The 27,950-nt window shown below is 44.8% G+C and overlaps 1 protein-coding gene across 1 annotated transcript in view; it reads right to left on the bottom strand.

The window, feature by feature from the left end:
• Nucleotides 1-27,950, bottom strand: part of ttc27 (tetratricopeptide repeat domain 27) — a 104,489-nt gene that overhangs the window by 74,746 nt on the left and 1,793 nt on the right. The window contains exons 2-5 of the mRNA XM_085800881.1: nt 22,330-22,513; nt 15,912-16,035; nt 13,343-13,483; nt 7,649-7,751 (exon numbers count right to left, since the gene is read on the bottom strand). Of these exons, the coding sequence (XP_085657007.1) occupies nt 7,649-7,751; nt 13,343-13,483; nt 15,912-16,035; nt 22,330-22,513 (552 nt within the window). The remainder of the gene's footprint in view (nt 1-7,648; nt 7,752-13,342; nt 13,484-15,911; nt 16,036-22,329; nt 22,514-27,950) is intronic.

Raw genomic sequence — 27,950 nt, 5'->3', positions numbered from 1 at the left:
GCGGTTACAATTTGCCAAATAACACATTGACTGGCCTAAAAAGAAATGGCGTAATATTTTGTGGACTGATGAGAGTAAGATTGTTCTTTTTGGGTCTAAGGGCCACAGACAGTTTGTCAGACGTCCTGCAAACACTGAATTCAAGCCACAGTACACAGTGAAGACGGTGAGTGGTTAAGAGCACGTTGTGACACGGGGAACGCTCTGGGGGGCATTGTCTGCTCAAGTGCGCATAGCGGTGTGGATCCGGCTCTAAGGTGAATATGGGTGATTTGTCAGCTTTCTATGATGCGCCCTCTGCAGTGTTTTTGGAATCGTGTAAGAAAGAGGAGTTGCTTGAAATTGCGGAACATTATGAGATTGAGTTGGAAGAGGGAATATTGTAAGATGAGTTGAAGGTGTTTGTGTTGTTGACATTGTTTGAAAGAGGTGTGTTTCAGAAAGGGCCAGGGGTTGAGCCAGCTCTATCGAAGAGAGAGCCGGGGGCTGCGGCGCTGGTTGAGCAGGCTGAGAGGCTCACGTTTGCGCAAGAGAGGGAAAGAGCAGGATGGCAGAAAGACCTCTTGGAGTTGCAGTTAGAGGTGGAGCGGACAAAGTTGAGGGTTTTGGACCGAAATGAGAGGGGTCCGGGCGCGTCTGGGTCTGTGGCTGAGCGTGAGGGCAGAGACTTGACGGCGAGTCTGCGCCTTGTGCCTAAATTTAATGAGCGAGATCCTGATACTTTTTTCACGTTGTTTGAGCGCGTGGCAGATGCCAGGCAGTGGCCAGATGTTGATAGGGTTCTCCTGCTGCAGTGCGTCCTCACTGGCAAGGCGCAGGAGGCGTACTCGGCTGTGTGCGCGCAGGAGGGTTTGACTTATGGCATGGTGAAGTCAGCCGTCCTCAAGGCATATGAACTCGTTCCAGAGGCATATCGCCAGAGGTTTAGACAGTGTGTGAAGGTTGATAAACAAACTAATGTGGAGTTTGTGCGCGATTTGACCACTCATTTTCACCGCTGGTGTTCCGCGGAAAAAGTGAATTCATTTGATGGTCTGTGTGAATTGATAATCAAGGAGCAGTTTAAAAATGTTGTTCCTCAGCGCGTAGCCGCCTACTTAAATGAAAGAGGGCCAGCTACTGCGCTTAAAGCAGCTGAATTGGCTGATGATTTCTTGCTGACGCACAAGTCTGGTTTTGCTGAGGGGCGCGAGCGCGCAGTGGATGACAGTAGGTTTACGCGCAGCCGTTTTTCCAAACCTGTTCCGGCCCGTGGCGCGCCTGTCTCTGTGCGCCCAGGACGTTCAAACTTGTGCAATTTTTGTCGTGGGGAAGGTCATTGGAAGGACCAGTGTCCTTTGCTCAGGCGAAAAAATTTTGCGCCTTCCCCAGCTCCTGCTATGTTGTGTGCAAGTGTGCGAGAGGAAAAGGCGGTGGAGGTGACCGTCAGTGACAAGTCTGGGTTTGAGCCTTTCATCATAAAGGCGCGTGTGTCCTTGGTGGGCAGTGCTGAATGTGTTCCTGTGAGAGTGTTGCGTGACACAGGGGCCCGACATTCTTTCATTGTGCAGTCTGTGCTCCCTTTTTCCTCTGATACGCAGTCTGGAGATTTCATTGTGATGCGGGGGATGGAGCTTGGCTTCGTTCCCGTGCCACGCCATGATGTGGTGTTGGATTGTGATCTGGCTAAAGGTGTGTTTTCTGCGGGCGTGCGGCCTGAGTTGCCTTTGCCAGGCGTGTCAATGATTCTGGGAAATGATATTTGTGGTGGTCGGGTTTGGTCCAGTGGTCCCCCGCCACCTGTGGTGGTGTCCGAACCGGTGGCGTCTGACAGTTCAGCGCTTGAAGTTTTTCCTGTTTGTGCCATGACGCGCGCTCAGAGTAAATGTGCGTCTGTGCCAGCGGAGGCTGCGGCCTCGGTGGAACCGGTTGCGCTGCCTGATTTGCCTCCACTTGTGGTAAGAGAGAAGTGGATTAAGGCTCAGAAATCTGATGTTTTGTTGTCCTCACTGTGGGATCAGGTTGTGCCGCGTCACCAGGTTGGTGATGTAGCCCAGGGCTATTTTGTGCAGGATGGGATGTTGGTCCGCAAATGGTTGCCTTGTGATGAGGATGTTGTGGGAGCGCCTGTGTTTCAGGTGGTGGTGCCTCAGGATTTTCGTTCCCACGTTTTGAAAACGGCACATGATGAAAGTGGTCACTTTGGGGTGCGTAAAACGTATCTGTCGGTGCTTAAACATTTTTTTTGGCCGCGGGCCAAAAAAGAGGTGGCGGCGTATATTAAAACATGTCACGTCTGCCAGCTGACGGGGAAAACCAAACAGCGCGTAAAACCGGCACCGTTGCAGCCCATCTCTGTGGTGAGTGAACCGTTTGAGTGAGTATCTGATAATAGACTGTGTGGGGCCGTTGCCTAGTGCCAAGTCGGGGTGTAAGTATTTGTTGACTGTCATGTGTCAGTGTACTCGATACCCAGCGGCTTATCCACTTCGAACCATCACCACCAAAGCGGTAGTTAAAGCACTTGCACAGTTTATTTCAGTGTTCGGGAAATCGCTGGGGTGAGCCATAACCAGTCCACTGCGTATCATGCGCAAAGTCAGGGCGCGTTAGAGCGGTTCCATCAGACGCTCAAGTCCTTGTTGCGCGCGTACTGTACGGAGTTGGATCGGGACTGGGAGGAGGGGCTCCCCTGGTTGATGTTGGCAGCGCGAGAAGCCGTGCAGGAGAGCACGGGCTTCAGTCCGAACGAATTGGTTTTTGGGCACTCGGTGCGCGGGCCGTTGGCAGCGCTGATGGGTGGATTGGTTCCTGCCGAGGCGCCTCGAAACCTGATTGACTTTGTTAATGGTTTTCGGCACAGATTGTTTCGGGCGGGTCTGTTGGCAAAAGAAAAGCTGGGGCAGGCTCAAGTCAAAATGAAAGCCCAGTATGACCGGGGTACGGTGCGTCGTGAGTATAGTCCTGGGGACCAGGTCCTCGCGCTGACACCGCTGGTCACGTCACCATTCCAGGCTAAGTTTGTTGGCCCATACACTGTGTCTGAAAAAATTTCTGATGTTAATTATCTTGTTGCTACACCAGGTCGAAGAAAGTCGTCCCAGTTATATCATGTGAACCTACTGAAGCCATATTACCAACGCTCGGGGCATGGTGAGTGCGTAAAAGGTGACATTGGTGCAGCGCTCGCTGTGGACACCTGTAGTGTGGCGCAGGAGACAGGCGGCGTTCCTGAGCCTGATGACAGTTTGTTGAGTGGTATGTTGAAGAATTCGGAGTCTTTGTGTAATCTGCAGTCCCTGTTGTCACATCTGTCTGAAGAGCAGCGGGTCGAGTTGGTGGAGCTGATCGGTAGATTTCCGCAGCTTTTTGGTGATGTTCCCTCTCGTACTTCCTGGATTGTACATGATATTGATGTGGGGGAAGCGCAGCCGATCAGACAGCGGTTTTACCGCATGGGTCCTGAGAAGCTGACGCACTTGAACACTGAGATTGATTACATGCTGAAAAATGACATTGCCATTCCATCTGCGTCCAGCTGGGCGTCTCCTTGTGTGTTGGTGCCTAAATCAGATAAAACTCTGCGATTTTGCAAGGTTTATGAGGAAGGTTAATTCTGTCACTAAGTCCGATTCATTTCCGTTGCCGCGCATGGACGATTGTATAGACATGGTTGGGTCTGCCAAGTTTGTGTCCAAGTTCGACCTGCTCAAGGGTTATTGGCAGGTGCCCTTGTCAGAGCGCGCGAAAGAAATTGCTTCATTTGTTACTCCTGCAGGCCTTTACTCGTATACTGTTATGCCCTTTGGTTTGAAGAACGCTCCAGCCACTTTTCAGCGGCTTATGAACCGGGTTGTGCATGGGTTAAAGGGCTGTTCAGTGTATTTGGATGATCTGGTTGTGTATAGTGACACATGGCATTCACATTTGCAGAGAGTGAAAGAGTTGTTTGAGAGGTTGGCTGAGGCCCAGTTGACAGTAAATTTAGCCAAATGTGAGTTTGCTAGAGCCACTGTTACTTACTTGGGGCGTGTGGTTGGTCAGGGTAATGTTGTTCCTGTTCAGGCTAAAGTGCAAGCTGTGTCTGAGTTTCCACCGCCGACTACGAAGAAAGAACTCCAGCGGTTTTTGGGTCTAGTTGGATACTATCGAAGTTTCTGCAGAAATTTCTCTACTGTTGTTTTTCCTCTGACTGAGCTACTGAAGGGTGGAGCTAAGTTTGTGTGGTCTACTGCGTGCCAGCAGGCCTTTGAGAATGTAAAGTCTTAACTGTGTTCCTGTCCTGTGTTGGCTGCTCCCCAGTTTGACAGACAGTTTGTCTTACAGGTTGATGCCAGCCAGGTCGGGGCCGGTGCCGTCCTTCTCCAGGGAGGGGACGAGGGGTTGTTGAGACCGGTCTGCTTTTTCTCAAGGAAGTTCAATCGACATCAGGCCAACTATTCAGTGATAGAAAAGGAGGCTTTGGGTCTCATTTTGGCCTTGCAGCATTTTGAGGTGTACGTAGGTGGGACGGCACCTTTAATTGTTTATACAGATCACAACCCTTTGACCTTCTTAGGTTCCTTGAAAACTCCAAATCAGAGACTGGTCAGGTGGTCTCTCTTTTTGCAGGGTTATGATTTAGATATAATTAAACATTAACATTAAAGGGCAAGATAATATCCTGGCAGATGCTTTGTCTAGGGCGCCTCTGCCTTAGAGTTGATGGGGTATTGGGTCAGTTGTGCACTGTTTAATCTGTATGTATGACGACATGTAACTTTATCCCTGCTTTCACACTCCTGCTCCTCCGTCCTTTCAAACTCTTAAATAGGCTTCCCCGGTACCAGGTTGCAGAGTTCTGGGATAGCTGGGTGAGTTGGGGTGGGGTTTTGCAGTGGGAATTGTTCATGTAAATTGTTCATGTTATTTAGAGTATGATTATAACTGTAAATGGTTAACCTGTAGCTGGTCCTGCTACCCTTAATAGGTTGTGGGTTTACTGTGCCGGTTCCCCTTTGGGGTCCCGTCTTAAGGGGGGGGGGTGTGACAACCCCAAGTGGTTGTGTGTATATGTGTGTGTGTGTGCGCGGCGCCCCTCTCGCTCTCCTGTCTCTCCTTCCCTCAGGATTACTCATGGGCCTCCGGTGTGCGTGCCGAGGGGGGGGCGTAGCCATGTTCGTAAAAGCCGGGTGGAGAACGCCGTCTCCCTCTCTCTCTCATTCCATCCATGGCCTGGCGTTCCGCAGCTTCCCCGCTGCATCTGCCCTCTTGGTTTTAATGCAAAGACAACACTTACATATCCATCCATGCACCCGCACTCACCACTGATATCTTCCATTACTGATTGTTGATCTATAAATAAATAAATATGATTATTGTCGGCACCCTCCCCTCTCCGCGTTTGTTTTGTCAGGAAAAGGAGCCAGTCCTGACAACGTCCCATGTTGGCAAAACCCAATGCAGTGATCGCTGGATTGATTCACAACAGTGCCGATCTGTCTGTTCCCCAGTTACTCTCCCCACCTTCCTGTCTCTCTCCACTATCTTGTCAATTAAAGGCAAAAATGCCAAAAAATGTCTTAGGGTGCACAGGGTGCTCCGGTGTTCCGGTGTCAGGGTAGAGTGCAGCCCCTGTAGGCACAGTCCTGACCACAATGGCCTGGGTTCACAACATGTCATCCCTCATCTCATCATCTCTCTCCTGCATCATTTCCTGTCTCTTAGACTGTCATAAAGGCAATAAAATCTAATATATACAGTATATATTTAAAAAAATCCCCAATGTATATATATATTAAAAATAGAAAAGAAACAGTCATGGTGAACACAAACAGTTTGGTCTCTACAGATAATTTCCTCCTTCATGACGACTGCTTACAGGACTCACATGTTTACATGGAAGGGATTTAAAGGTGTTGTCTCTTTGAGTGACAGGTGGCTGAGCTCATCCTTTCCACAAACAGTCATGTACTGAAGTCTCAGTTCCACACATGCTCCACCTCTTTGTCCATTTTTGGATTGGAGGGGGGGCAGAGGCTACATCCATCTTTATGTTACAATTCTAAATTGTATATAGTAGCCTATATGCATATTTTTAGCACTAGAATATTTTTTATTTATTCTATTTTGTTTTTATTTTTATTTTTTCGCTACTTTCTACTATTTTTTGTACCTCTTGTGTTTCAAGTTCCTTGTGCTGCTGTAAAGTGACCTTTACTGTTCTTGGCAATAAAAAACCTTTCTTTCTTTCTGATGTACAGTAGTAAATTAGCTGATTGCTCTGATTAGTCAGTTAACTAGGGCTGTCCCAAACGATTATTTTTCTCCCGATTAATCTATCGACTATTTTTTCGATTAGTCGATTAGTCTAACGATTAATTTTTTGACTAATCTAACGATTATTTTTTGGTTGACGATTAGTCATTTACAAAAAAACACTTCAGAACACTTCTCTTATTTAAATTCTTCAGATACTCTTTCTGGTGTGCATTCCTCTAAATAATCTTTTTTTTTGGAGGGGAAAAACTGTGCCACATCAGTTTGCTTTAACCTGGAAAATAGACAGATACAGAGTGCACACTGAAATATTAGCACAATGATTTTGAATAGGCACATTTATTTAGTATAGTCATGGAGCAGTCCAGTGTTTCCTCTAGGATTTTTTTTTTAAATCGGGGGTGCAGGACATTACCCTCACATACGATCTGCGTGCTGTGCTGCGTCTGGGGTGCACAGAGAGCAGCAGCGGAGTAGATAAAAAAAAAAAAAAAAAAGACAACACGAGGACGTGTTTACATCTATGGATACATAAAGCAGCGGAACCAGTGTTTGCAGGGAGACTGTGGCGGGTGGTCTGATTGTCCGACAAGGAAGGGGGGCGCGGGGGGTCCGCGATCGGACCGGAGTTTCGCTTTTACCACGCACCCTTCGCTCTGTGTGTGTGTGTGTGTGTGTGTGTGAGTGAGTGAGTGAGTGAGTGAGTGAGTGAGTGAGTGAGTGAGTGAGTGAGTGAGTGAGTGAGTGAGTGAGTGAGTGAGTGAGAGAGAGAGAGAGTCAATAACAGCGAAAGAGCGCTCTGCGGAGATGAATGAACGGAACGATATTGCAGCTTCAGGTGCTCGTTCATGGCCGTGCTGCTGCTGTGGTACAGCAGGTGTTTTTCTGCTGCACGTGTTACAGTCTATGGTTCACAACCCGACGGTGTGTTGTACCTGTCGACGTATACATCATCGACGTAATCGATTAGGTCGATTAATCGGGACAGCCCCAACCACAACTCTGATGATCAATTTTTGTCATTAAAACAATGTATTCACTTGTTTGAGTGATGACTGACGTTTGAGTTGGGTGAAAGCTGAAGTGTGAGGTCTGTGGTGTGACTGCCAGTCAGCCTCATGGAACAGAGCAACAGCTGTTGGTCTCCATCTCAGCTGTGTTACAGAGATAAACAGATGTGGAACAGCTTCCTCATTCAGTCTGATAGATCTTTCATCAGACTGGGAGAAAATCCTCCACCAACCAGAGCTGGAGACAAAACACCATGCTGTTATATTCTTTACATCACGTTGATTGAACCAGAACTGGAGCAGGCTGCGGTGTATTGTGAGTGAATGAGTAATATGAGTCTTATGATCCTGGTACACACATGACACACAGAGCAGAGCTGAGGGACAGGACGGTCACAGACCTTGGTCCATGCTGCTGACGGCCAGGCTGAGCAGCTGAGGAGAACAAGCCTCCAGGATCTGCTGGTGCAGGTTGATGTAGCGCAGCGTCCACCAGGGCAGCAGCTACGTAGGAGGAGACAGAACAACATGTGAGAAGAAGACGAAGGACTTACGAGAAATATTTGTGAAGATCTGGCAACAACCACAACAAAAAACTGGTTGAGAAAGTCAGACAAACCAGAGCCTGTAAAGAGCTTTGTCAGATTATCCTAACCACTTTATTTGAAGGCAAAACTTAGAGTGAGTCAGTAATAATCCCTCACTGAACTGTGCAGTGTGAAGTTGAACCAGAGGTTAGTGTGACCTCAGTGGAAAAAGCAAAACACTCCATTTAAATTTTAAAAAAAGTTTCTTTCAGAGCCTGATTCTCTCACACTGTTGACTAGATTCACAGAAACTGATTTAAATCCTATTAGATTCTGAATGGTGAATTGGTACCAATTGGTATCAATTATCAACAATCTCCCTGAAACACATGAGTGACCTAATATTGTGTCGGTCGCTTCCGCTGCCAAATACACAACAAACTTCAGGTTGATTTCTACACCTGGACGGATGTCTGGATGTGAAGTCTTTGCATGTAGTAAAGAAAGACATTACTATCCGATCGCAGAGCGCCTTCTCTCCCCGCCACAGAAACAAACACTTTGTCCTTGTTGTGATGATTTCTTTACTAAAATAAACGGTGGAGCAGTGCAGTGGTAATGTCCAAAATATCTCTGACCGTTTATTTTTGTAAAGAAATCATCACAACAAGGAAAAAGTGTTTGTTTCTGTGGCGGGGAGAAGGCGCTCTGCGATCGGATAGTAATGTCTTTCCAGGATGTTTCAGAGTTCGGCTATCTGAGGTGAGTGACTACGCAAAAACACAAAGTTTATACTGTTTATACTGTACACTATATGAGTTCAGTGGTGTGTCATAAGGATTCCAGTCATGTACCATAGATATTTGATTGTTTTTTGAGTGTTTGTTGTGGTTGAAAGAATTGCCCCCATAGGTTAGCGTTGTTGCTATCCCTAGCACCGTCTAGCCATGGTGTAACTCTGGTTTGCCTGCATCAATTTTAGTCACTTTTTTGCTCCCCCCAACACTGGGTGACCATCAGGACAACGATTTAGGGGTCAAAAATGACCAGAATTCTCCTATAAGAGGATTTCTAGAAGATTAGTAAAAAATGATTCAGAATAAGATCTCCAACCCAACTTTTAAGACTAGATCACAGCTACTTAATATGCACACGCGCCACCAACAGAACAGGGGTGTTGATCGGTCAAAATGGCCGATGGGCTTCAGATTTTTTTGTCACCAGTTTAAAAAACTCGTCAATAACAGAATGTTCGGTTAACACTACCTGGAGGACAGGAGGACAGGACAGTAAAGACATGGCTGTCTGTACAGGACATGTACAGGTCAGCTTTGTTTGATCTGACTTGATATATTGAGACTGAGGTGAGACAAGCTTTTTAATAGAAGAAATTGATTAAAAGAGTTAATCACAAGTTTAACACAACCAACAAATAACCTGAGCGTGTCCCTGCTGCCTGCTGTAGAGCGGCCCACTGACATAAAAAGCTTATTACCTACTTCCTCATTTCATCGACCGCTTACATGGAGGTTTGATCGTCTGCACACATTCACATGCTGTACATTCATCATGTCAACACACACATGTCATACTTGTGTTCAAATCCCTCCTGAGGGCAGCAGCGGTGTGTTAGGTGATCCACGTCCCCACTGGCTGGCAGAAAATGCTGCTAGTAATTAATCCCCCACCCCCCTCCCTCATTAGTGTTTAGAGAGAAAACAGGTCTTTACAACACAACAGGGTTTACTCCATTGTTGCACTCAGAGCAGGTGATGGCAGCAGCTTTTACACTGTTTCTTTTGCTTATTTTGATTTTAGTTATTTACATGAAGGCAACTGATTAAAAAGAGAGGAGGCAAAGAACTGAGCTCATTAAGTGGCTCCTCTTGAAAAAAACAAGATGCCTCCCAGCGACCAGTCTACTGGAAACTTATTAAGGCGCCATCAGCCTCTATGGAAAAGGTTAGCTATTAGCAGTTGGCCTGTATCTGTGAACCTGTTGAAACCTAATTGTGCTTTCTGCTCTCTGTGGCTGAGACTCCTTGAGCTGGCCTGGCCTGATGAAATACCAGTGAAACACCCATTATGACATTGCTACTTACAGAGGAGCACACAGATACAGCATTCACCATGGTGAGTCACTCTTAGAGGGAAACTATTATTTTAAACTACTGCCTCCACCGCTCCCTGTTCATCCAGTCATATAAAATGGTAACACAACTTTAAATAGTAACAACTTATTAGCATGTGTGGGAGTGTGTCTGTCATAATTGCTGTGTGAACACTTAAGAAACATCACTGAGTGCCTGTGGGTATTTGTGCCAAATGTTAAGGGATTCTCTTGAGGAGTTGACATTGTTAATAGGATAGTTCAACATTTTGGCAAATTCGCCTATTGCCATAATCCCTATAGTTTTAGCAGTAGGTTCATTACCTTTACTTGTCGGTGCAAGCTGTTTTTAGATAGGCGGAGCAGAGACGTGAGCTATGCACGGCGTGCGGTATTTCCCTCTGTCTCTCATTAAACTCATCAAATACACAATCCACAACTCAAAAACGCTCCCGTGGACAAGTTGTGACTTGCATATTCGCCACGCTATGAGATAATAACGCAACGTTGCGAGATGAAGTTGTTTTCGAAGCAAATGCGTAGCCAGTATTTGCTGATGTGCCGTAATGTTACATAATTAGTGTGAATGCTGGAAGCATTCACACTATTGTTCTTCTGTTCGGCCATTTTCTTTATACTTTTGACACTTAACTAGTCCTTCATACTTTGTGCTATTTGAACAATTCTCACATCAAAATGTTCAGCCTTTTCGGGACAGGTGTGCTATGTCTTTTCTCTTTTCAACTATTCATACTTTTTGCAATATTCAACTATTTCTGATTTTTTTTTCCCCCATAGAGAATGCATTGGAACAGTCTTGAAACTCTTCAAATCTTCTTACTTCTTTCAGCCTTTAAAGCGTCCACATACTTTCAGCTAGAGACTTCATTCAAATTCTGAGCTGTAGACAAACTTCTAATGTATTCATCCTGTATGTACAACTTTTTCATAGCTTGTACCGTTTTTGAGATAAATCCTTTAAAAGCAAATGAGGATTTCTGACAAATTTCACACTTTTCAATGAGTGTGTATGGGGTTGGGTCAGAGTGGGTGACGTCATCATAGAGTGCAGGAGATCCAAAAAAGCGACTGGAACTTTTCTTCTGAAACTGCCAGCAAAGCTACAAATGACACTCTACACTCATGATTTTGGAAACAGTTTGTAGCCACGCTTGTCTTCTGTCTCACAATGGCGTCAAAAATGCACAGAGACTCAGAGAATAATTTAAAATATTTTTTTAAATGCAGCCAGGGAGCTCTCTGCTCTCATTCAGCCCAATGCATTTTTTTCACAGCAGCAGGAGAAGGAGCTCAACTTTGTAACTTGCTGTTAAGTGCTTTTTAATTCATTTTAATTCACCAAAAAATAGTCACAGGTCACAAAAAAGTCCTCTACTTACTTGTTGTGGCTCATTTATACTATTTTCTTCTGTTTTTTAAGCATCATTGAAAAATCTCACATTCATCAAAGTCTCAACCTCTCTTCTCCACAACTCTGTCTGTAGTCCAGTTGGTAAGGTGGCTGCTTGCCAACCCCAAGGTCACTAGTTCGAATCCAGGCTGAGCAATCTTGTTATGTGATGTTGAATTCTGCTCCCCTCCCCCTAGCCTGGCTCTCGCCAGACCCTTGTAGTTCCGCAAAGCTCCACCAGAGGCGCTACGCTCAGCTTCACACAAGGGTCTGGACTCGAGGCCAATGCAAACTTCTTCCCCGGAGCAAAAAATAATGAACCAATCAGGATCGCCGGGCGGGACTTTCTGAGGTGTGACGTAGCGCTGAAGCGACTGTTTGAGTCAAACAACAATGGCGGCTCGCAGTGAGGAGTCGTGCGTTGGCATTGATTCTGCTATTTCAACTGTTTTGTCGAATCTATCGAATATTAATTCTTTGAAAGATGAACAGAGAACGATGTGAGTGGCTGAAGTAGCACGTCATTCAAGATAACGGACAAGTGGTTTATCCAATCACATACAAGATTTTTTTACAAGGCCCCGCCTTCTGAAATTAATCGCCTATGGAGCAGTCCCAGACCCTTGCGTGGAGCTCAGCGTAGCTTTGCGGAACTACAAGGGTCTGGCGAGAGCCAGGCTACCCTCCCCCACCCTCAATTGGTTACAGGTGTTCGTTAAGAAACGCATTAATTGCTACTGCCACCGTTTGCAGCACATCATCACATTACAATGGTAACATGCTTATGTCTGTGCTCTCTGTGGTGAAGCGGCAGAGTAAAGGTTTAGTGATCATGAGGTTGTGGGTTCGATTCCTGGTTCAAATCTTGCCTCAACAACAATTATAGTGAATTATTTTCCCAGTCGTCCTCTGTTGACTTCTGATAACTTGCTTCATGTTGAAACTGCTGCTCTCAGCCTGAAATTCACAGAAATTTTCATTGTAAGTCATTCAAGCTTGACTCTCAAGCTTTCTTGGTGTTGACACAGTGTGTTTCCAACAGGTGCAGCTTTGGGCTCGTTAACTTCAGAGTGAGACAGAGTGCAGCTCATCAACAGACAACAGTCTCTGTAACTGTGTGTACACTGTGGCTTTGAGGCAGAGTGAAAGTCTACTGACCATGAGGTTGTGGGTTCGATTCCTACCTCGGTCAAACATTTGTATGGTCATCACTGCTTGCACTATTTGCTAATTCTGCAACAGCGTTCAGCTGCTTTCAGCATTCACACCATTTCCATTCTTGGAAATGCTTTTTCTAGTTATACGTTATTATTTCATAGCGTGGTGAATGTGCAGGTCACAACTTGTCCACGAGAGTGGATTGTGTATTTAGTTTGTTGAGGGAAACATGGGAATACCATATGCCTCCATTGCGTTAGCTGAGCAGCTTGCGTCTCTGTCCTGCCGATCTAAAAACAGCTTGCACTGACAATTAAAGGTAATGAACCTCCTCCTAAAACTATAGGGATTATGGCAATAGGCAAATTTGCCAAAATGGGGCGGTGTTTAGCTCAGTTGGTAGAGCACCCGCCCCATATGTTGAGGCTATAGTCCTCCCTGCAGGCGGCCCCGGTTCGAATCCCGCGTCGGACGGCCCTATTCTGCGTGTCATTCCCCTCCTCTCTGCCTCCTGTTTCCTGTCACACTCTCAACTGTCCTATCTAATAAAGGCATAAAAAGCCAAAAAATATACTTTAAAAAAAAAAAAAAATTGCCAAAATGTTTAAATATCCCTTTCAAACCGCGTTATGCAAAGTCACCATGACCTTTAGCCACCACAGCTGTATCAGTTTGTCCTTGAGTCCAATTGAGTATTTGTGTCAGTGCTGAAAGAGTTTCATCAAGGCATCCCTGAGACTATTGTGTCCACGTGAATGGGATGGACGGACGGACAATTTGAAAACAATAAGCCCCCGGCTCTGACTGTCACCGGCACAGAGGCATTAAAAATGATCAATAATATACAATTCATCAAGAGGAGGTGGTTGAGACAGGAGGGCTTTCCTACCTGGAGGCTGTCCATCTTGGAGGAGCACTTGGTGAGGATGACGCGAGCCAGCAGGAGGAGGAAGGGGTTGGCCACCAGGCTGTACACCGACTCCCCATCCAGCAGCAGGCTGGAGTGGATGGCCTCAACCAAGGTCTCAGGCTGCCAGTTCAAATTATACAGGTTACATTTAACTGACAGGAGGATACAGCAGAGTTTAGACCAGCTGGAGGGACGAGCTCTAAGTTAGAACGAAGACATGAGGATGAAGGATAATCACTTCCAACTCCATTCTTTCTACCATTTCAAGTTTCTTGCATTCTAAATGTTGTCTCCCTGTGGACCAGTAATGTAGCTACAACCAGTGTTTACCTTTTATTCACACAATGGCCCACTGCTGCTGCAGCTAATATTTCACAGGATCATTAATATAAATATAAATGAGGTTCCAAGATTCTGCAGTCTGAGTAGGACAGCATAGGGCTAGTGTGGTATCCTCATAGTTCACTGCCTGCTGCTAAATGAAACACTGAGACCTTCTTATTTCATATTCATACATCGGAGAAAACAGAGTTTGATACAAAAGTCTGATTGATAGTTAATATAAACTGTTGATTAGTTTTTAGAACAGTTAATTCAAACTCCACTTCCAGTGTTTACACTGGTGATGAAGCTGCAGATTTAATGAGCCCATTTGCTACACTATAGTTTATACAGTCATTTTATAATATACACTGAGCCACTCTCCCTGCGGTGGTGGGGTGAACTTTGGTCTGACCACATTTCACCTCATTTGAAGAAAATCTATTTGCCTGAGATTCAAGCACATTTAACATTTCCTGTTGTCCGTTGTTGAATTAAATTCTCATGACAACAGCCGCGCCGTGTGTCTTCTCCATCCTCTGTCATGCATGTTGTGGACGGGCTGGCCTCTAAACGGGGCTCCTCACTGTGACAGCACAGATCAATCATTGATGCCAGAGGAATTGCTTTGATAAAAGAAATGCTCTCTCCTCTGGTGTAATGGCAGTGTGAAATGCACTATCCTGCTCTCAGCGGCACGCTGCCAAGAGGAAGCAATCTCCTCAACCCGGTGTAATTAGGACCCCAGAGATGCTTCATTACAGGGAACCTCTCCTGAACCGAGCATCTAACTCCTTCTGCTCCTGCTCACTCCACTCGCTTTACATTCCACATAACATAAAGTTAAGCTTTGACACACTCAGCTGAGCCCATGTTACCACAAACATGATCAACTAGAATAGACAGTATTATATTTGTTGCTATCACTCAAAAATGGGGAACACATGTCATTTCAAATTATTAATAAATATTAGATCATAATATTGATTTATTTATACCTACATTGACTCTATTGCTAATAGGCACAATTTAAGTAGCCCCAGAAAAATCTATAACTTGGTTAATTAGGTAAAGCTAGTAAACTGGCTAATTTCAGTGAAACTAATTTTCTGGATAACTAGCTGGCTAACTAACTAGCCAACTAGCCAGATAGCTCCTCACTGCCCACTAGCTAGCTAGCCCCTTTAGCTAGGTAGCTTTGCCCAACTAACCATCACCTCCTGCGGAAGTGTCCACAGATAATGTTTAAGACAAGGGTGTGATTTAATAGAGGGGTTAAAAAAGAAATCTAACCCAGGCAATATAACCAGCCATAATTGGTCAAGCCCATATTCTGCTCAGAAATATAATGAAAAGAGCCACAAAGCCAATTAACAATTTTAAATGGTTGGTTCCTCATGTTAAATGGAAAAAACACTGTCTGTCCAAAGGAGGTAACAGTCATATGATTTTAAGTTAGCAAGTGGTTTGCTGTCTTAAGTTAGCTGGTTTCTAGTTTGCGAGTGGCTGGAGGTAAAGCTGGGGGAGGACGCCACAGAGTCAATGTGCTGGTAGGATTTATCTGGTCTGAAAACTGATCGGCTTCTCTCTGAATCAAATTTGGTCTTTACATTGTGTTAATGACAAGGTGCGGTGTACTACTACGTTCTAATACCTCTGCAGCAGGCTAACTGTTAGCCTTGTCATAGCCTAGCTGCCGATATCACAAACTGGTAAGAAATAGCTAGACAATGGCAAGTGATGATATGATAAGCATTAGTCCTGTCAGTATAAATGTGTTATTCACCACAACTACAATTTAAAATGCATTAAAAATAATGGTGGTAAAGGACTGAACTACCTTTTACTACTGTAACGAATATGGGAATATCAAAATTAAGAGGTAGGCTTAATTAGCCTTAATTAGCCTTGTCCTAGGCTTAATTAGCCTTGTCCTTTTATCAAAGTTAATGATTTTGCACTTTTCCCCGACACATATACACTGATATACACTTTTTTCGCTTAAAAAAATTCTTATATGGACAAAGAACCCAAAGTTACACCCTTGACTTGAGAAGTGGTGACACAGTCAGTAAACAATAGTTTAATGACTTTGTGAATGCAGTATACAGTCGTACTATTAAACACCCCAGTACCTACACTCCATAACTACCAAGTGAAAAACTTCTCCAGTGTTAAAACTTTTCAGTAAACCATTTGATATAACATGACTAAGACGGTTTCTTACCTGAGAGGGGAGCATTGCCGGGGGCAACAGGTCGGAGACATGGATGGACACTGGAGGACCGGTCCAGTTACTCTGGACAAACATGTGGAGGCAGGAGACGGCCAGGGCCATGACAGCCAGCTCCCTGCAGCAGGGGAGACAGTCGTGGTCGGAGGTTTTCAGATTTGAAATAAAAAAAAAACATTTCTCTGATTCTGACTTAGGTCACAGGAGTTTCTTTTGGAGCTGCGACCTCACTCTGTGGGTAATTAATAAAGGCCTTTCTATCAGACTGAGAGAGTCACACTGAGTGACAGAGGAGGGAAGGTGGACGTGTGATGAAGGGAGAGGAGGAGAAATAAGCAGTGCATTCAACACATACAGACGGACCTGCCCTCAGAGCAAGAGGAGGGATGCTCAGCTTTCCTTATTAAAAATTAATAATTCATGACCAAAGCAATAGAGTACGTGAGAGAACAAGGACACTCCTGAGAACACCTCTGTGGTTCCATCAAACACTCCCACCATCAAACACCCCATCAGTTCAGACTGGAGATTTTAATTAGTGGATTCTCTCCACCTCACTCTCAATTACACTGGATTTGCCTGTAACCTGACAGACGACAGGGCTTAGTGAGGACTGGGATCAACAACAATCCACCATTTACCAACTTCATTAACTGAAATGAGATTCAGTGCTGCAACTACCTAGCAATCACACTTGCGCACCAATGTTGACTGGATAGTTTGTATGAACAGCGGTGTCTCAATTCAAGGACCACATCCTGCAGAGCACCTGGTGTGTGAAGGTGTGTGTGGCCCTTCGTAGCCATCGTGCATGATGAAATCTGATTTCTTTTTCCATTATTCTATTATTTGTTCGAATCCTAGGATTGAAAAGGAGCAGGATGAAGAAAACTTATAATACATGCCCCTTTCTTTTTTTTTTAAGTATATTTTTTGGCTTTTTTATGCCTTTATTTGATAGCCATAGTAGAGATAGACAGGAAAGGGGGAGGCAGAGAGAGGGGGAATGACATGCAGGATAGGTCTGCCCGACGCGGGAATCGAACCAGGGACGCCTGCGTTGAGGACTGTAGCCTCTACATGGGGCGGCCGCCTTAACCACTGATATGCCAGTTTACAGCCAACAATATGCAACGAAAAAAATAAAATCCACAACCAATTCCTTCTATCACAACATATTTCTATATAAATTCCCCAACTTTTTCTTATAAACCCTCTTGAATTGAAACATATTTGAACAACTCTTCTCTTCAATTGTTAGTGAGTTCCAAAGTTGAACACCTACCACAGAAATACACATTTGATTTAAAGCTATGGTCTACGATTTGGAGCATTGGTAATTATTATTAACATCGTTTATACAGCGATTATGGTCCGGTGGTCCGATATACACAATAGCAAAAAGAACCAAAAAAATCCATTCAGTTTATCAGCTGTGGGCCTGCATACAAATTGACCAATGGGCGCCGCGCGCCCCGTCCGGCTCCCACTGGCTCGTACCCTCCATCCAATCCCCTCGTCTCGCCTGCTCCTCCTCGACCCGCCTCGTCCCCACCCCCTCCGCTTATGGCGCATTTCCACTAGCACAGCTTGGCTCAATACGGCTCGGCTCGGCACGGCTCGGCTCGGTTTGGTTGTGTTTCCATTACAACTGAGTATCACTAGTGCCGCCGTGACGTCATTTACACGGCGCCGAGCAACGCTCTAAACTCTGTAAATATATAACTTTAGCAACATTTGAAACATTTTCAGGCGAGAAAGTAGTCGTTTAGATCCCCAACGTGTTGAAAATCTGACTAAATACTAGGGGTGCAACGGTACAGGTAGCCCACGGTACGATATGTACCTCGGTTTTTGGCCACGGTTCTCGGTACAGTTTCGGTATGTGTTTTGTGCAGAGAACTTTTTTTTTCTCCCAAAATAATGTTTATAATTTATAATATTTCTAATACAGCTCTCCTCTCTCTCACACACACACACACTCACACACACACACACACACACACACACACACACACACACACACACACACACACACACACACACACACACACACACACACACACACACACACACACACACACACACACACACACCTGAACTGTCAGTGAACAGCCCCTAGGTCCTCCCTCTGCACACTCCTTTAGTCTTTCATGATGAACACTCTGAAGCAGCTTTCAAACAGAGATCGCACTATATTGCCGTCATGGAAGACCGTCACTATGCTGCAGCCACAGTCTCTCACTGGGAAAGAAGGAGTTAGTCTATTGTGTTTTTTTTAAACAGCCTTTCACCACCTCTCATCTCTGTCAATCAACTCCTGCTCGACCTCGGTCTCTCTATCGCGCGCGGACACGCGCGCACGCGGATACGCGACCACACACATGCGGTGTGCATGGACAGAGTTGTGCTGGAACTCTAATAAAAGCTAAATGTGCTAAATCGCGCTAATAACTAATTAAATTCCCCCGCGATTGCGATCAGCGACCGCTCATGCCGCCGCCTGTTTGTTTTGTTTTTGTTTTTTTTCCCCCCTCTTCTGTGTGTGAGGCTGACCTGCTGCACTTTCAGTTGCAGGGGGGGAGCTTTTACAGTCTATGGGGGGGAGTCACTGTGAGTGTGTGGAGGCTCAACAGTGATTGGACATCGACTCGCGGGGGCGGGCTTTCGCCTTAAACGGCCAGGCACACACATACACGGCACAGCTGCCTGTAAAGCAGGAAGAGCTGATGGAAGCTGAATCTGAAATACCGCGGTCCAAGAGCGTATTGCACCGTGCAGGCCGTACCGAACGGTTCGGTATTTTACCGAGAACCGTTGCATCCCTACTAAATACCAGCTGTTTACAATTTTGTTTCAACGAAGTCGGCGTTACTAAAGCTAGCCGTAGTGAGCAACGCACTTCCGGTTATTTTCACAAAATAAAATACCCGTTGCCTTTTATCATAAGGAAAGCCATTACGATAGAATTGGTGCTTTTACTTTGTAAACAGGAAGTGAACCTACCCTCACTGTAGCTAGCTTTAAACCGCCGTTTTGACTGCTCTCGTCCCGTTAACGGCATTTAACCGTTCAATATGCCTTACCGGAGAGTCTTGCCAGCTCTGAGATCGGCCTGGTTCATTGTAAAACATTTATTTATTGATGTAAATGTGGTGTTTTCTGTGCATACAGACCCCAAGGCAGTGATGCTCTTCTGTCTAACCACAAACAAACTTCTGCTACAGCCAAAATTGTTAGATTTCATTAATGAGATAAACATTTATCCCCGAAAAAGAGTTTAACCAGCCGGTGGTAAACCTCTAAAAGCCATCGGGTAAGTTAATTAGCGGTCGTTTTCTCCTCGGGGTGACGATGGTAGGCTGGCCGGCGGAGCACGTCAGGAGCCGGGCTGCTGCCTGATGTCGCGGTCGCTGCTCGGACCTGGAGCTTCACTTCTCCCAAAAACATCGGGGCAAACTTCTAAACAGCCGTCGTTTGGATAAACTAACCGCACATGGGGATCTAAACAGTTACTTTCTCGTATGAAAAAATATAAAACTTAATAAAGTCACGTAATAACAGAGCCAGTCCCAATATTAGAAATTCTCTGGTAATAACAGCTTCAGCAGGAACATTTCTGTTGTCGGTCGTCGCTTCCAGTGACGACACTCATCGGCCAATCAGTGGAAGGCAGTCGGCTGACGTCACGTTTTAGTAACGCTTCGGCTCGCTTGGAACCAGGGCTGAGGTGATACCAAAGTGTACCTGGTTGCAGGTACTGCGTGCTAGTGGAAACACGCAAATAGCGCGCCGAGCCGAGCCGAGTCGAGCCGAGCCGTGCTAGTGGAAATGCGCCATTAGAAACTACAAGTAGTTTGTAACCGCTCTGAGCTGCTCAGCCACAGACACATGAACCCACCAATTCAGCGCCTGCTGCCCCCCCACCCCCCGGTCGGTCTGCCGAAAAAAAGCCCCACTAGGATTCAGAGAAGCACAGTACAGAAGCACAGAATGTGTTGCTGCCCTTATTACTGGTACCGGTGCCGCGTTGAGTCTCCCTGATCCTCTCCCCGACACACAGCTGCTTCCAGCTGCAGCTGACCGGGGTGCTCTGCACCCTGCACACCGCGGCCCTGCTGACCTACCCTGGTCTTCCTCCTCTCCCTGACACAGCTGCTCCCAGCCACAGCCTGAGTGGGTCTCTGCACTGCGGCGCCGCGGAGCTCCAGGCCCCGGTCTTTCTGCTCCTCTTCCCCAGACACAGCACCCCGTGGCCGGTCACCCAGCGCGAGGAGTCTCCCTGTAGCATGAGGCTGTGCTAATGGCTGCTAATGCCGGCGCTGCCCGTACCAGCGGTCCCGTTGCCGGGGACGGCGACGACGGTACTGGCACACCGTCTCATCACCGGCAGCTGGTGCACAGCGGCAGCATCGGGGCTGGCGCCGCCGCCATTAGTGGGCTAGCGCCGAGCACAGCCTCATGCTACAGGGAGACTCCTCGCGCTGGGTGACCCAGGACAGGGTCCTGTGTCTGGGGGAGAGGAGCAGGAAGAGTCGGGGCCTGGAGCTCCGCGGCGCCGCGGTGCAGAGAGACCCGGTCAGGCTGCTGCAGCGGCGGTGCTGAGTTTATGTTGAACAGGTAATCTTTGGTTTTATTGTGGAAGTTGTGACTGTGAATATGACATTTTACTCCGCACTCGAAGCCTCGTTTGGTCTCTGCAGGCAGCAGGCTTGTTGCCTGCTCCGCTCTGCTCTGTGAGGGGAGGGGGGGGGGGGGGGGGGCGCGTCGCGGGGAGGTCCCGAGGGGCGGGCCATACGAGCTCAGAGGGGAGGGGCGAGGGTGTGTGAGAGGTGCTTTTTTCAAATTTTTCTCATCCTCTTTCAAAACGTAGACCATAGCTTTAACTTCATCCTCGCCATTTGATGTTTGAAATTAAATTTCCTTCTGTGACTGATATCTAGCGGAACTGAAACAAAATACTTCTGCAAATTTGCAGGGAAAAGTTAATTTTTTGCTTTAAATACAATCAATAGCTTTTACTTAACAAATGTTCTATGGAGGTTTTTTTCTGTGTGTCTGTGCATTGAAGAGAGAAGCTCCTTGACATGTAATTTTTTTCTGCAGAATCTTTTAGGCAGTTGTGCCATTAGCTGTTGAACTGAACTGAAACCAATGCTGTCAATTAACAGTATAATCCTCAGGCTTGCTGCTGGTAGTATTGGCCGTCATTACTAGCTCATAATGAATCTCAGGATACAATGGGCCACGAAGGATCTGTCGGATCCTTCATCGTCCAGGAAGAGGAGGACATATTTGAAAAAGGCATTGAAATGAGACTAGTCCAGTTCTGCAGCGATAGATTCAAATGCAGCATCTGAAGGACGACGTGGCCACTGAATTGAGACGCAACTAAGGAGACTTTTCTCTGAGACTCTGCTCTATGTCGACATGTCGGCATCACATCATCTCTGCAGACCTGTCAGCTGCTCATTCAAGCTGCTGCTGTATCACAGCCACGGAAGCCACATAAGAAGGAAACATTTATGAAGAATCTTAAATGGGTTGATGGATAGACAACGTTGAGACCTACAATAATTGTGAACGGGAAATCGGGCTTCTCATTCATATTAGGGCTGTCCTGATTACCAAAATTAGAGAAGCGATTATTCACGGACATAAAATCGATCATAATTGAAGGTTCGTGGGGGCAACGTTACGTAGAATGTGTATTATAGAAGAGAAACACACATGTCAGCACCTCTGATTAACATAATCAGAATAGACATGTCCTGTGATTTTCAGCCTCCTTTCATATTTAATAGAGGGGGGACAGTATCTGAAAGTACAACTGTCAAGCTAGGGAAAACCTTCTAACACTGAGTTTGCTAACTGAGACTTTGAACTGCTGTGTAGTTGCAGCATCATTTATATCTGAAGCATAACATATAATACAGATATTTGGGCTCTGGAAGAAATAGAGCAAGAAGACTAGAGAGAAGAGGGAGCCACACAGATGCAGCTCCAAAAGACGACCACAGAAGGAGAAAGAGAAGAGAACAGCAATGTAGTGCAGAGAATACTGTTTTAAGTTGAAGGAGAGCAACAAAATGTAATTTCAGTTAACAGGACATATACGACCTGTAGTCCCCCCCGACAAAGTAAAATCCCCCCCATGTGAAGCCCTTAGAGGGGGAATTCCGCCCACTTTTGGAATTTGAATTTCAGGCCCTGTTAAACCTACTTTTGTCATGATAAAATAGGAAGTAACTGCTACTGTGAAAACTTTCCAGCTGTTTAATCCTTCTTGAAACCACTCAACGTTGCTACCGTACACTTGCACAGAAAAAGAGCGACCTTTTAGACTGATGCACATTAAAAAGTATCACAATCACAATCATAACCACTGAGAGAAGAATAACGTTATAGTTACCTGTTGGCACGGTCATCGTCGGTGCCTCCAGTCAGGTAGAGTAGGACCCGTCTCTCCAGGTAGGCTTCAATCTCCTCCCCCTCGCTGCAGCAGGCGTCTCCACTGAGCAGGTCCAACACCACAGGACTCAGAATAACCGCCTCAAAGTCTCCTTCCATCAAGGACTCCAGCAGAGAGCCGGCCTCTGCAACAGGAAGCAGTAGTATTAACCCACTCAGCAGTGCTGACTCCTTTAGTTCATGTGACCACATGACGACAACGCCATTAATCTTAATATTGGATTGGCGCGTCCCTAATGGCAACATATAATAATTGCACAGAGATGCAACACTTAAAGGGTACACTTCACCCAAAATCAACAATTCACCAATTTTCTACTCACCGTCATGCCAACAAAACATCCAAATACCTCCATACTGCTCGTCTGTACTGACCCAAGTGTCCTGAAGCCGTGACATGAAAAAGTTGTTCGGAAAAAAATTATTTGATCTCTGTTTTTAGCCTTGTTGATTCGCTGCGAGATGTTCATTCGTCGTTGTAAACCATTGGATGTATGATGTACAAACATCATACAGAGCCACTGGGAGCTACTGCTACAACAAGGCTAAAAACAGAGATCATATTAATTTTTTCCAAACAACTTTTTCATGTGGCATCTTCAGGACACTTGGGTCAGTACAGACGAGCAGTATGGAGGTATCTGGATGTTTCATAGTGTGTGTTTTGGACGATTCAAAAGTGAGCTCTATCCGCCGCCATTATATGAAAATCCGTTGCCAGCCGGACCCCCCCTGGAACTCCAAAAGCACTTTGATGACTCCGAAAGTTTTTTCAAACCCTTCCTTGGCATGACAGTGAGAAGAAAATTGGTGAATTATCTATTTTGGGTGAAGTATCCCTTTAAGTGGTACTTGGAATTTTGCACATTTGCCTCATATAAAAAGTGATCACAATCTAAACAGGCTTGAACTGACGTTTACATAAAATGTACTCAAATCTTCAATTACCATCCCATAGTCGTAGTGAAATGCCTCAACCAATCAGACTAGTATTAGTAGAAGTAGTAAAATATGAGTTCAGGAAACAGTGAGTGAGAGGTCAATTAATCAGCACAGATGGGACATTTTATAATCTACAGTATCATTAAAGCAGAGGTTAGGCTCTGATAGTGGCCGGTGGCTGAGCAGCCTCCCTACTTGCCTAGTCAGCTACATTATGTTATTGCACCAGATCTGCACACGAGGTAGGACCATGGTGAAGCCCTTGCTAATTAGACAACTTCATCCATAAACTATAAGCATGATACAGTTTCTGGTTATTTATTCTTTTCAGAGTTAAAACAGGAACACAGGATGGGATGTATCTATGACAACATAGTTCAGGGAGTAAAACTATGGAATGGATTACCAGATGAGATTAAAATAAGTAAGAATATTTATCATTTCAAAAAAATGTTTATAAAATCTAAACTTGAAGGATATGGACAAATCTTGGATGCATAGGGGCAGGGAAAGGGTCTTTGAAGGTTTATGTATTTCTGAGTGTGAAGTTTTTTGATGTTGGCTCGCAGCTTTAAGGCTTTGTGTGTTTTGTACATGATGATTGAATCAAATGTGTTCATGCAAATTTACTGTATTCACAGTTATTATAGACATTGGTGAAATTAAGTTAATCATTGTTCTTCCTTGTTTATGAAATTGCTTTAATAAGTTATAAGAAAGCTACCCCTCATTTCTCATAAAGTGTGAGGTATGAATTATGTATGAATTTTGCCAAAGCAACCCATACTCGTCTTATTTTCTTATTTAAAGGGACAACGAGGAGTTTCTATTCGGTTATAAAAAAGTCTCACGTTAATGTGGATGAATCTCCGCTACTCACACTTGTTAACTCATTGAGTGGTTAATGGGCCCATTTTCGATAAATATATCGTTCTGTCTCTATCGTTATTTTGTTATTATTAGTGGTGGCGGAAATGCTGGTCGAGCCGACCAGCGCTTCCTTAATGAGAATAACGCAGCTGAATGGCCATTTATGGTCGGAACTACGACGGTAACTGAACCTCTTTGAACCTCTGACTTTAATTATTGATGAATGAAAACATGAGTCCGTCTTGCGCCGGTCAAAGAATTTTACGGTGCGCGCGGAGGCTCATAAATGTAGTGTGAAAACGCTTCGCTTTTCCAAAACTCCTCGTTGTCCCTTTAACAATGTTTGCTTACTGAATCATGTCTTCAAACTTGTCTCTGTATTATATGTAAGTACCTTAGTGATATGGTCTCTACACCATGATTGATTGTAAATGTAACAGTTGTAAGGGGGTAGGTTCCTCATAAGCCTTTGGCTTCTTACCTATCCGTTTCGTATGTACATATATGTATGTATGTCATTCATACGAAATAAAAACAATCAATCAATCAATCAATCAATCAATCAATCCCTGAAGTTGTGCTGCTTTATGTACAGTACATTGCTGTTCATAATATGCTGTTTGGAATCATTTTTGATATAATAAATACAGAAGAATAATGGTGAATGTAAATAATTAGTGTATGTTTTCTACATATAATATTAATGGTAAAATTAAAGTAGGTTTAGCGTGGCCCCAAGAAACAGATCTGGGTCTCTTATGTGGCCCCTTAGGATAAATAACTGCCCATCAATGGTCTAGTCTGCAGAAGCCTCAACTTCATCAACAACCTCTTCAACCTGCAGGAACATGAATGTGCAACAGAAGTGATGATACATGTGATTTCAGGGTAAGACTGCACACATCAACAAAAAACAACCTGTGGACACTGCAGTTTCCTTGGTTCCATCTAATGCAACACGCTGAAGGAGAAAAATAAATACTTTAACACATACATGTAAGTAAGTGCAAAATAAATACATTGTGATCATCATTTGAATCTCAGTAACAGCTTGGAGGAACTTTTTCAAATTTGGCACAACTGTTTTCTCGGAGTCGAGGGTGATGGTTGACACGTCTGCAGTTATCTAAGTTATCAATTATATATTCATTTATACATTTTACACATTCTGTATCTGTATGCTCACTAGGTTCAAGTTCCCTTCGGGCAGTAGATTTAAATCCGGAACACTGCCAAGTAAGCACTTTGCTCCGACATCAAATGTTCTACTATCATCTTCACCCTCAGTCAACCCTCCTCCCACCATGTGATCAGACAGTCCCTCTGTGATGTGTGCTGGAATACACTTTGAGATTGTAACTGTAGAATCTGACTAAGTATTGATTTTACGAGTCTGTTTTAATTGATTAATGCAGGTGCTGTGTGAACCAAATTGGTTTCATGTCTATAAATAATGAAAAGAGATGATGTGGCCGGTGGGTTGGTCATGCAGGCGGTAAAAAGCTGAACACTGGGCAGTCGGTGTGTACATCAAGCCGGATCGGTGGCCCACCTTCCTGTCAGTCACGTGACGTCTTAACTGTACCCTTGGCTTTAATAAGTAATTGCAGTGCAAATAGTGTTGTAAAGGAGGAGTGGAGATTTCATCTCACTCTGATCTAATGAAACCCAGGGGCTGCCATAACAGCAGGGAGAGGGGGGGGGGGGGGTGGGAGCTGATAAGGAGAGGGGGAGGGCTCTGGCTTTATGAGGGGGAACATCTAAACCTGAGCTATGGCCACACGTCTAATGGCATTTCAGCTCTCCTTCAGGTCTGCCCGTTAAATGGCAGCAATTATGGAAAACAAGGCAGTGGGGCTCAAATTAGTCCATAATTCATAAAGGTTCGGGCAATGAGCTGCAGTTAATGAGGAAAGGAGCAGGATTTGCAGAAACGAACAGGGCTGTACTGAGCAGGTGTATCTCAGACAGAACCTCCACTGAGCTGAGTCTAAAGGCTGGGCTGCTTCATACAGCCTGGAGCTGCATTACACCTCAACCAATTCCATTAGAGTGGCTTTAACTTTTAATTTTATTGTCCTGGGATCATCTGCCTTTTATTTTAGAAGCTTTCGTCTGGTAGAAAAAGTCTGTTTTGCCAGGGGGGGCGACACGTACATTTTATTCATTCGCTATGTGGCTTCTTCTTCCAGGGTCACTGGGGTTCAGGAGCTAAACCTAACTAACACTTGGGAGGTACAACTTGGATGCTTTCACACCTGGATCAATTGAACTATGTAGTTGTTCCGGAACAGGGAGCTATTTGCGTCAGAGATGGGTTTGTTTGGTCAAATGTGAACACACTCGGATTGGGTCTGGTCTGGGCTTCAACTGTGGTTCGGACCATGTCGGATTTTAATTTTCATTGGGCTAATTCATTTTTTTAAATTTCTGACCAATTAGAGAAGAGTTTGTTAGTGCATGGCATTTGTTTACAACTTTGGACCGTTTGGAACTGTTACCGTGTGTGAACACAAACTATCCCAAAAAAGAATGCAACAGTTGTACCGGTTTAGTTGCTGAATCAGAACAAAGCAGGTGTGAATACACCCTTTTAGACAAACTAAACTACCTACTAAACTGAACCTACAGGCTGTTAAAGACGGAGCCTAAATGTGTTTGTTTCCTTCTGTCTTATCAATGTGTTACAAGCTAGGAAGCTAATATTAGTCTACCTGAAGTGGGTCCGTAAAAGGTGATTGAGTTATATTAAGTGATATTTTGCTGATGGTTTGTGTCACTATAACCAGTTTATTAATTGACATAAATTTTAGTACGTTTCATGAGGTTATACAGGAGTTATGGCACTCGTTAGCACTTATTAGCATTAGGCCAGCCCATTTCCCCACACAACAGTTTATGCGCTCAGTGCTACATTTATTAGCAACACGCTATTACTTTGCAAGTAAAGAGCTATGAATATTTATTTCTGTCAGTTTTCATAATTATTGAATGTTTATGGCTTGAAAGTCTTCAGCTTAGTTGTTCACATATAGCTGCTTATGGAGAATTTCACGTGCTGTTACATTGTTTACAGACCACATCCTCTCACCAATGTTGGCACATGTAGCCTAATATCTTCTGATGAAGAAATATTAATTGTTCACCTCCAGTCCCTGACTCTTTAATATTGCCGCTTCAACTAGTGTTAATTAGACAGAGTGGAGCAGCTGCTACACTGGCAGCTACAGCTGCTAATGAACCTGTGGGAGGAAGCAGAGAGAACAGCAGAGAGGCTGAGGGTTCAGCTAACCACACTGTGCATTATCTATTTCTTACATGGAATTCCAATACAAGTAAAAAATATTATTTTTGCGTGTGAGTGGCTACTCTCTAAGGAAAGTAGCTTAATTAAAGGTTCAGTGTGTAAAATGGAGGAAAACCATCAATAGCATTCAGATTCTAGATTGCAGCGCTCGCTCACAGTCACCTATTGCATCGCATTGCAAAAAAACTTGTTTACCACGACTGGGAGTATTTCAGGAGCATGGAGCTATGAGGTGAAGATCTAAACCATTTCAACAATATGTCTGCTGTTTCCTTCTCCTCCATCTTTCCTTCCTCCTTCTTCTTCTTCATTGGTTTATTTACGAACCGAAACTCACGAAACGCGCTCTCTGGTTGGATGGATTTTCCGTTCGGTCTGCCGTACAAACATGGCGACACTCTCTAAACAAGCAAGACCCTTGCTAAAAGAATAATTATAAGGCT

Source organism: Trachurus japonicus, chromosome 15 (genome assembly GCF_045865225.1).
Source record: "Trachurus japonicus isolate A0001 chromosome 15, Traja_1.0".
Classification (NCBI taxonomy): Eukaryota; Metazoa; Chordata; class Actinopteri; order Carangiformes; family Carangidae; genus Trachurus; species Trachurus japonicus.
The sequence above is the reverse complement of the archived record's forward strand: the minus strand, read 5'-3'. Positions and strand labels throughout refer to the sequence as shown.